A 10,569-nucleotide genomic window follows, 5' to 3' on the forward strand; every position below is an offset into this window, starting at 1 on the left:
AGGGGGAAAAGGAAAAAAGGGGGAAAGGAAAAAGGAGGAAAAAATGGAAAAAAGGGGAAAAGATACAGGAGAAAAAAGGAAAAAAAGGGGGGAAAGGGAAAAAATAAATAAAATGAAAAGAAGGAAAAGGGGAAAAGAAGATCAGGTAAAAAGGGAAAGAGGGAAAAAGCGAAAAAGGGCAAAAAGGGCAAAAAGGAAAAATAATAAAAGAAAAAAGGGGAAAAGGGAAAAAAGGAAAATAAAAAGAAAGGAAGGGAAAAGGAGGGAAAAAGAAAAGAGAAAAAAGGAAAAAGGGGAAAAAAGGGGAAAAAAGGGGAAAGAGAAAAAAGGAAATAAAAGGAAAGGGGGGAAAAAGAAAAAAGGGGAAAAGGAAAAAAGGAGAAAAAGGAAAAAAGGGGGAAAAGGGAAAAAAAAAGGTAGAAAAGGGGGAAAAGGGAAGAAAGGATTCCTGTTCCAGCGCCGCGGCGGGAGCGGGGTGGGAGCGCTCGGCCCAGCCCCGGCTCCGCTCGGCACCAGCCGGATTATCCCGTTCCCCCTCCGGAATCGCCGGGCCCGGCCCGGCTGCAGAAGTGGATGCAATGCATCTGTATTTTGGATACTGCTATTTATTGGAAGTAACTTATGTTATTTATTCAGATCCCAAAGCGCCGCCTCCCAAACGCCTCCCGCGCTTGCTCCCTTTTTTATGTTATTTATTGACCCCGACGGTGCCAAGTGCAGTTTACATTTATTACATTTGTACCATTTATCCTGAACCTTGGGGGGGGGGGGGGGGGGGGGGGGGGGGGGAGGTAGAAAAAAAGAAAATAAAACCAAAAAAAGCTGTTTGATTTTTTTTTTTAAGTAAACCTGAACTCGGGTGTGATCTGTTCCATCCTCGCGGCAAAGTGGGAATAAAAAGAAGGATTCTACGGATTTCTCTTCTTTCACGACGGTTGAGTGATGGTCAGTCCCCGCCATGGGAGTGGGGATGGGCAAGGAAAAGGGGAATTTGAGTTTTTTTGGGGAAAGACCCAGAAATGATCAGCTTTGGCCTTCTGGGAAAGGAGCTTCCAGTTGGGTTGGCTCAAAGATGTGACAATTCTGGGAAAAACATGTGAAATAGGGGAAGGGGAAGGGGAAGGGAAAGGGGAAGGGGAAGGGGAAGGGGAAGGGGAAAGGGAAGGGGGAAAATCCCCATCCTTTAACACCATCACTCCCAGCCCAGTCTGTCCAGAAAAACAGAATTTATTTTGATTTTCTCTCCAAAATAGGTTCAAACCTGGCACTGGAAAACTGAGAACAACCGGAGGGGGAAAGGAAAAAAAAAGGACAAAAGGTTTATAGTATTTTTTTGGGAATGGAAAAAAAGGTCTGTTTATATTCCCCCCTCATGCCACCCAGAGGCCTGACAGCCACGGCCGAGTCAAACATTCCCGCTCCGAGCTCCACTTTGTAAATATTTTAGGAGGAATCTTTGGAGAGCCATAAATCTCCCCCTGTGCGCGTGCACGGCGTGTGCGCGCTCCAGAAAAACCAAGGGAAACCCAAATCCTGCTGCCAGTCAGTCCAGAATGAAAGAAATAAATATTAAAAATGGACAAATTAAAGTTTAATGATCCAGCAGGAGAGGGCTGCTTGGAAAATCTGACTCCTCCAAGAGCACAAAAAAAAAAAAAAAAAAATAGGATGAAAACAGCGGTCACAGGAAAAAAAGTGAAGTTGGGATGTGTTGGGATCAGGGATGGTTTTGGGTGTAATTCCACGGAGATGAGGTGTGTGTTGTCAACTTCCATAGTGTAAGTGGCAAATTTTTGTTGCTTTAAGTAAAGCAGTTTCATTTAAGCCCCAGTTTAGAACTCACAGCTCCCAGATGATGTTCAGTGTTCCTTTGGTCATTTTGCAATGGAAAAAGGAACGAGGCAGGAAATGGGATGCTCAGAGTGCTGGACCTCATTGTTGGAGCTTCTCAAAATTAACTCCCAGTGAGAAAAATCTCCATTTGGCTTGTGCTGATCTACGTGTTCAACCAAAGCAGAGGAAAAACGAAGGTGTGAAAGTTATGAAAATAAAGGATTTTTGATGGTAAAACAAGGGGTTGTGGATGGTTCTACGGAATGACTGCAGGAGGAACAGCAGCTGGAATTCTTGGAAATGTTTGTGAAACGTTGCTGATGGAGGAAACAATTGCATCCCTGTGTGCACTGCTGGGCTGGGAGCTGATTTCCCTCATGGAAAACCCCTGGGGTCAGGACAGACCTTTGAAGAGCTCAGCTCGGGGATCAGCAGTCGGGAAAACAGAGAGCCCAGTGGAGGTGCCAGGGATGTGCTGAGGCAGCACCCAAAGGTGGCCAGGGTGGGGCTGGGGGACTGGGAGAGAGGAATCAGGAGAGAGGAACGGGGCCAGCTCCCCCTGCAGCAGGAGCAGCAGCCTGGCAGTGCCATCCCTTTCAAAGTCCTTGGGACAGGTTTGTGATGGGAATTGCTGTTCCACCTTCCCCTCTTGGCCACCTCTGGAGCTGCTCCAGAATTGTCCACAGGGACTGAAGGTGAGCAACTCTGGTGAAATGAGTTCTGCAGGGAGCAGCCAAACCCACCCCAAACCCCTCTTCCATTCTCCAGCAAAACAAAGACATAAACACCCCACAACTTCCTTGTCCCTGTTTGCTTCAATGCTCCTCTCGTCCCTCTTGTTCCCAGTGCGTCCCAGGAAATCGCAGGGGGACAAAGGGGCGGTCGAGCCACCAGCAGCTACACGAACCAGGCGGCCAGGTGGGACACGGCGCGGTACCGGGGCTCCGTGGTGTGCAGGAAGTGGCAGGCCCTGCAGAGCCGCCGGGCCCAGCCCGTCCCCAGCACCGGCTGGAACCACCGGCGCCACTGGAAGTAGCCCCGGTACCTCTCGGCGTCCCAGGCCAGCTCAAACAGGAACCGCGCCAGCTCCTGGGCGCTGCCGAAGTCGTCGACGTGGATGAAGGAGTCGGGGGGCAGGAAGCGCTCGTAGTTGTCCCGAGGAGGCCCCAGCACCACGGGGAGGGTGCCGGAGGACAGCGCATTCCTCCAGAGCTTCTCGGTGATGTAATCCTGGTGCTGCGAGTTCTCGAAGGCCAGGTAGAAGGTGTACTGGGAGATGGTGGCAAGGAGCTCGTCCTGGGCCAGCGGGGTGTGGTTCTTCCCGTAGACATCCACAGGGATGTGTTTGCGCAGCTCCTGGTAGTACCTGACGCGGTGGGATTCCTCCTGCCAGTTGCTGACCACCCAGGCCACCAGTTTGGACTTGTGTGGGATGGTGACGGGCTGGGGCTGCCCCAGGAGCTGCAGCTCCCCGTAGGGCACGAAGATGTCCGAGTCTCGCCGGTAGGACATGGTCAGGTTGAAGAGGTTGTCCATGGCGCTCAGGTTTGAGGAGTGGCTCGGAGACTCCATGTTGAGCCAGATCCAGGGCTGGGTCGGGAGCCGGGGCAGCCGGGCCAGGCGCTCCCTGTCCCCGCACACGTCCCGGTGGTGCAGGATCACGGCATCCGCCTGGCAGAAGCGGCTGCGGTTGGTGGTGAAGTGACAGTGACAGCCCGGAACGCCGAGGAGCTCCGAGCACTTGGTGAAGTTGAAGCTGGACCCAAAGGGCCACGTCCAGAGCAGGATGGTCAGGCTGCGGCCACCCCTGGGCACGGCACTGACATTCCCACACCCTTGGGATGTCTGGACAGAGGGAACGGGGGTAGCGATGCTCCGGCTCCAAACTCCCGAACGGACAAAGGGAGATGATGAGGAAGGAGCTGAAGATGACGCTGAAGAGGAGAACGTTGAGGAGCTTCTTGAAGGAAATCTTCCATCCTTCCCTGGCCTCCATGGGCGGATCTGCAAACAGCACTGGGAGAGGAGGAGGAGGGGGATGGATGGATGCACAGGGACCCCAGGGAACACGAGAGGAGGCCCCGGGGTCACAGCTCGGTGGGGAGGGACAGCGTGGGGCCCTGGGGGACATCGACGAGCCGAAGGGATGGTCCCCCTGGGCCGCTGGAGCTGGCACACAGAGACCCCAGATGCTCCCAGATCCAGACCCAGCCGCCCATTCCTGCCTGGCCCCTCGTGTTCCCGGTTGTTCCCGCTGCGATGGGACAGGCCAGTGATCCTGGGTCGGGATCGGGCCACCTGCTCGGCTGGAATTGGCCATCAGGAGCAGCCGTGGCTTCCGCTTGCCCCAGAAGGAAACCAGGCCTTGAAGGCCTCGGCCTACAGGGGCAGCCATCTTGGTTTGGCCGCCATAGATGCACACGTTACACACACGGTGTAAATCTGTAACACAGAAATTCATCGTGTCTAAAGACAAATCCATTCTCTAGAGATATGTTGTAATTACAACAAAATATATATGCCGTGTAAATATAAATACTACATAAATATAAGTACTATACTATACGTGCTATATATACGTCTATAATAGATATCAAATATAAATGAATATATTTATATACATATAAAATACCGTATATGTGGTATATAGATTTTATAGCTATAGTTTTACATATGTGCATTTCTGTATATATTTCATTTATATGCATATAAAATGCTGTTCATAGCACATAAATTTTATATGCAGTTTTATATCTGTGTATTTTCCTATCTGTATAATTTAGATAGATATATATAACATAATTATATATATAAATATGCACATACATATATAAACATACATATATATGTAACACATACACATAAAATACCATGGGATATACAGTATATAAATGTATATTTTTTACTTCTATACAGTATATAGAGGCATGCATAAAGGAGTGTACAAATATGTTTATTCTTTTAATTTAAATATAAATATACTCTGTTTTATATATTCTTATATATATCTTCTATGTGTATATTGATGTATATATAAATATTTATTAAAAATATCAAGGAATCCTGGAATGGTTTGGGTTAAAAGGGACTTTAAAGCTCATCCAGTTCCATCCCATGGGCAGGGACACCTTCCACTACCTCAAATTATTCCAACCTGGCCTTGGACACTTCCAGGGATGGAGCAGCCAGAGATTCTCTGGACAGCCTGTGCCAGGGAAGGATTTCTTCCCAATATCCCACCCAAAACTCCTCTCCGTTTGAGGACAGGTGAAGAGGCCTCATCCATCACGGGGGCACATGGAGAGGTCGGTTCTTTGCCATGGCCACAGTGAATGGATCCCGTGCTGAGCTCAGCCACGCTTGGCTGGGATGTAAAGCAGCCATTAGGTGTTATCAGGTGCAGCGTTTATCTCATCAGCCACCCCGTCCCAGGAAAAGAGAGGCTCCAAGGGCCTCAGAGATCTCTGCTGGTATCAAGGAGTTCAGTGTTGGCATTAAAATTAACTCAAAAAAGGTTTCTCTGTTCCTCAGTTCCTTCAGAAAGCTTCTGCAGAGCCTACCCGGGAATAACTCTCCTTTTCCCTGCTCCAGTCACTTTGGGGAAGGCAAAGCAGTGGGAGGAACACAGAATTCCTTTGTGAAGACTCACCAGGGAGCTCTGCCTGGACACTCACAGCTGTGGTCTCCGACTGCTCCCTGCTCAGCTCCTCAGAATGTTTTGCTGAGGCTTTCCAAGAACAAAGATGTTGTGGGAGATAATCATGGATAGGCAAATTCCGGCGTGGAGCCAGTCCTGAGCATGCAGCTGAGCTCCAGTGGGTAGGATGGGGAGGGCTTGTCCGAACAGGTTGCCCCTCATCACCCTCAGCCTTTCTCCCTGCAGACAGAAATAAATGGAAATAGGAGCTCTCACCCTGCTGAGTTTCATGTGTGGGTTTCCAGCATCAGGGAAGGGGATCAGGGAGAAGGGAGGGGCTCAACCCCACAACACCAACAGGTCCCAAAGGCTCAGAGCACCGTTTGTGCCTCGCCCTGCACCCACATGCCCTGCTTGGCATCCAGAGATGGGTTCCTGGTCTTCCAGGCTCATGGCACAGCTCTTGAACAGCAGATCAAAAAGATGAAGCCATTAAGAACAAATTTATCAATGCCTGATCCAGAGCCCTTTGATGTCGGCTGGGAGACTGGGATGGGAGCCTGGGGTTGGCAGCCAGCCCTGAGCACCAGCAATCCCCCAAACCCACATCCCCTCAGGCTCCTGGAGTGGCCCAGACCTCATCCCCAGGCACCCCTCAGCTTTGCTCTGTCTTTGTTATATCACAGGTCCTGTGCATTTTCCAGGATCTCAGCTCCTCGTGGAGCACTCCTAGGGAGGAATCATGGCATTTTTTGGGAATCAGGGAGGCTGTGTGTCTGCAGCGTGCCCGAGTCTATCTGTAAGTTCAACAAAAAGCTGTGTTCCCTGGGACAATCATCCTCCCCTCCCTGATCCAGTAGCAGCCCAACACTGCTCCCCCCGGCTCTCCCTGTCCTGCCCATTCCTTGAAATCATCATGAGTGTCTTTCCCAGGTCAGGAGCCAAGATCCCACATTGCTCAGGATTTAGTAATCAGCATGTGATGGAATCAGGGTTGGGTTGAAACAACACCTCCAAAATCTATGCTGGGCCTGGAACAGGACATCACCCACAGAGGGACCGGCTGGCTGAAACAGCAGCCAGGAGGGATCCAGGTTGGTTTGGGAGCTTTTGCTTGGCTTTAAAATCCAGCAGGGAAGGCTCTCAGCTCTCTTTTTCTCCCCTCTGAACACCTTCAGCACCCACTTCTCTCACTCCATGGCATTAAGAACGTGCTGGATAACCCAGCCACGAGCGTGGAGGGCAAACCAGGGCGTGTTGGGGCATTTCAGGGGCAGCTCCAGCACTGCCTGCAGCCCTCCCATCGCCCCCAGCCTCCGCTTCCAACCCACAAAATATTCCCAGCTAATGGGTTTCCACATAAATATGAGGACCTGCCCTCCCCACCAGTTTACTCAGAGCACTGACCCCTCTCTGGGGTCACAGGGAAGCTGTGGGAGGTCCCCAGGTTTTCCAAAGAAGAGGATTTCCCTGCATGGACACCCAGGAGCTGATTGATGGGCCCAAGAGGGGCTGTTGGAGGGGAGCAGCGCTGGGGAGGGATTACCAGGAGATTTAGCAGCTCAGGTGGATTAAGGGTGATTTGTCACTTGTCTGCCCTGGGTCTCCACCAAAGAAAACCCCAACCAAAAAGTGGCCAAGGGCTGGAAAACATTCAGGAGGCCGTAGGGTTTGAAGGGTTGAGGCTCAGCTGTGGGTGTGGTGGGAGCAAGGAGTGCCTGAGGCAGAGGTTCCCTCCGACAGCCCTAAAAACCCGCGCTGGCCACCTCGCTCTTCTGCTCCATGGAACCTCCTGAGCTGGAAGGGACCCACAAGGACCATCGAGCCCAACTCCTGTCCCCAACAACCCCAGGCTGTGACTCCATCAGCCACCACAGATGTGACCCCAGCTCCCAGCCCGAACTGGGCCCCGTTCTTCCAGCTCCCTCCGGAGCCGGCAGCTCAGCTGGATCCCAGCCCTGTCCTTCCAGCAGCTGCCCCCAATGAGCTCCAGATGGGGGGTGGGTGTGCAGGGGCTGCTCCGGGGGGAAGGAGCAGGCAGCCGAGGCTGTTGCTGCTTTTATCTCCCTGGCTTTGTTTATGGGAAGGGAATGAGCGCGTGGCTGCCAACGATTTACTCTGGCGAGGGCACCCCTCCAGGAACACTTTTACTGCTGTCACGTGCAGCCCCTTCCAGCAGCTCCCCACCACCAGCAGCCGTGGCTGCGGAGCCCCAAGAGCGGCCACCGATTCCTGGGAAAGTCCCAGTGTGTCCCAGCGGGCGGCCAAGCAGCAGAGCAGCTGCAGGGAGAGCACGGCCTGCCCTGCTCAGACACCTTCCCACAGCTTGGTCCTCCTCGGGAGGAGAGGGTCCAGCTGGCTCTGAGGTACCCTAAAGGCTCTGAGTCCCATCCTGACTGGAATCCTCCTGGTGTGAGGTGGGCAGGCCCTGGCACAGGGTGCCCAGAGCAGCTGGGGCTGCCCCTGGATCCCTGGCAGTGCCCAAGGCCAGGCTGGACACTGGGGCTGGGAGCAGCCTGGCACAGTGGGAGGTGTTCCTGCCCATGGTGGGGTGGCACTGGATGATCCTTAAGCTCCCTTCCAACCCAAACCATTCCGTGATTCCCTGCTGGGCTACAGGAGGCTTTTCCCCACCTTCCCACACCACAGAGCTCCTGAAGGCCCTGCTGTGGCAGCCATAGGGACGGGGGACTCCAGCCTGGGGATGGCAGAGTAAAATTCCCATGCCAGCAGAGCCCTGAGGCTGCACAGGTGCCCTGGGCAGGAGCTGCCCTGTGCTGCCCATGGATGTCCTGCCCCTGGAGAGCTCTGCTGGGTTCGGGGCAGTGTGGGAGGCCAAGAACTGGCAGAGGCTGAAGCCCCAGTTCCCAGCAAACGGGGTTGGTGTGTTTTCCCTCACAGCCCTGCTGATGGATAATTGGATTGAGAGCAGCCAGCATCTGCTCAGGGTTATTTATTGCCTTTAGGAGGCGAGCTTTATTGGGAATTATTTCTGTCTTATCTTATTTTTGGTGCTTGTGTTGGGTCTGAGCTCTGGAAACATCTGGATGCGCCAGAGGGGACTCTGTGAGGGATCAAATGTTTGCCAGGCAAAAACAGCCCTGGGCTGGGCTTTGCCAGGAGCCTCCCTGCTCCAAGGCTGGGTGAGGCATCATCCTGCACTTCCCAGGCTGGACCACGGTGTTCTTTGCCAGTTTGACATGGGATGGAGGGACAGGACACAGGGAACGGCTTCCCACTGCCACAGGGCAGGGATGGATGGGATACTGGGATGGGATTCCCCCCTGGGAGGGTGGGCAGGCCCTGGCACAGGGTGCCCAGAGCAGCTGTGGCTGCCCCTGGATCCCTGGCAGTGTCCAAGGCTGGGCTGGAGCAGCCCGGGACAGTGGGAGGTGTCCCTGCCCGTGGGATGTGCCAATGACACATCCAGGTCATCTCCCAGCACACAGAAACCCCCTCTGGGCCCATCCCCCTCTCTGAGCCATTTTTCCCTTACTTCATCAATCCAAACGTTGAGGATTTTGTTCCCTTCAGTGCAGCCTAAGCCCCTTTCCACAGGGCTGCTGCAGCAGGGCTGGGACTGAGCCTGGCCAGGAGCTCTCCCTGTCCCAGGAGACCAGGCCAATTCGGGTTTTTTTTACCTCACTCTTATTTACTGCAGCTCTGCCAAGAAGGTGCTCAATGTTTTACCAGCCCCACCAGAGTCTGTCTGCCTGGAGATTTGATTCAGGGCAGCTCCTTGCACGGGCTGGCACAACCCCAAACCCTCCTGATCTCAGCCTGTTTGGAAAGGGACTCAGCAGCAACGAGAGCCTGGGATAGCGGAAGGTGTCCCCGTCCACGGCGGGGGGTGGAATGAGATGAAATCTAAGATCCAACCGAATCCATTCTGGGATTCTGTGGTTCAGTGGCCACGTCCACAGTGAGAATAAAACAACATCCTGAGCTCTGCAGGCTGCAGGAACCTCCATGAGTCACCTCAGCACGGAATTCCTCCCCCAAAAACCAAAGGACCTTCAGCCATATCCCACTCGCCCTGAATCCATCAGCTGGCTTCTCCGGTAACGCTCTCCCTGCCATGTCATCGGGAAGGAATTTGGGCTCTGTTTGATAATCAGAGAGGGATCAGAGCAGCACTGAAACCCTCTGACCACAAGGATTTCGGCAGGGCTTTCAAGCTCGTGTGGCCGCTGTCCAAGGAGCTGCTCCTTCCCGGGCATCCCCAGCCCCACTCATAAATCAAAGCATTCCAGCCCCGGTTTCCTCTCTGCGTCCATGAACGCTCACAGAGGTTTCTTCTTTAAAAAATTTAATCTAGGCAATTGTTCAAAAATGTTAAAATTACCTGCTCCTTTTATTCTCTAATGACAGCCTGTGGAGGCGTAATTTAACCCAGACCTGAAAATGTCTGGTTTAAGGTTAAAAAGTCCTCCAAGCTGAACTTCATCCAGCAGCAGCCATGAGAAATCAAACTTGCCCAGTGTTAATTTTTTAGTTCCTCTCATTAATGAAGCCGTGGAGGATCCCAGGCCAGGGGGTCCAGCTTTGTGTTACCCCAACTTCACATCTTCAGTGCAAGGTTTCATCTGTTTCATGTCCAGTCTGTCTTCTGGAACCAGAGCCCAGTGAGGATGGAAAATCACAGAATATTGGGATCGTTAGGGTTGGAAAAGACCTGCAAGATCAAGTCCAGCCTGTGACCGAGTGTCCCCTCTCCCACTAAACGTGAAGTGCCACGGGGATCCCTGTGGATCCCTCTGGATCCCTTCCTGCTCAGGAGATTCCATGATGATGATGATGATGATGATGATGATGATGATGATGATGATGATGATGATGACGGTGATGCTCTTGTCCTTGTCTCCAGCAATGCTGTTGCTGGGAATCCTACAGCCCATGAGGAAATAGCCACGCTGGGTGCCAAATCTGTAACCTAAACATTTCAAAGCAAGGAGACCACCGTGCCTCCACCCCCAGCTGATTTATCCCAGTGGTTTCCTGGGCATTCCCGTGGATTCTCCTCAGCCATTACTCACTTCCTACCTGTGACACTTCCTTGGGGATGGGGCCACATCCCAGCCCCCACCCCCAGCCCTGAG

General features: G+C 52.7%; 1 protein-coding gene across 1 annotated transcript; it reads right to left on the minus strand.

Moving 5' to 3' along the window:
- Nucleotides 1-811: 811 nt before the first annotated feature.
- LOC125318019 (4-galactosyl-N-acetylglucosaminide 3-alpha-L-fucosyltransferase FUT6-like) lies at nt 812-3,829 on the minus strand. The gene is given in 2 exon segments (XM_048288358.1): nt 812-3,666; nt 3,668-3,829. Coding segments are annotated over 2 exon segments (1,098 nt in total). The 3' UTR covers nt 812-2,730.
- Between the last annotated feature and the right edge of the window lie 6,740 nt (nt 3,830-10,569).

The sequence above is a fragment of the Corvus hawaiiensis genome, chromosome 28 (assembly GCF_020740725.1).
Source record: "Corvus hawaiiensis isolate bCorHaw1 chromosome 28, bCorHaw1.pri.cur, whole genome shotgun sequence".
NCBI lineage: Eukaryota > Metazoa > Chordata > Aves > Passeriformes > Corvidae > Corvus > Corvus hawaiiensis.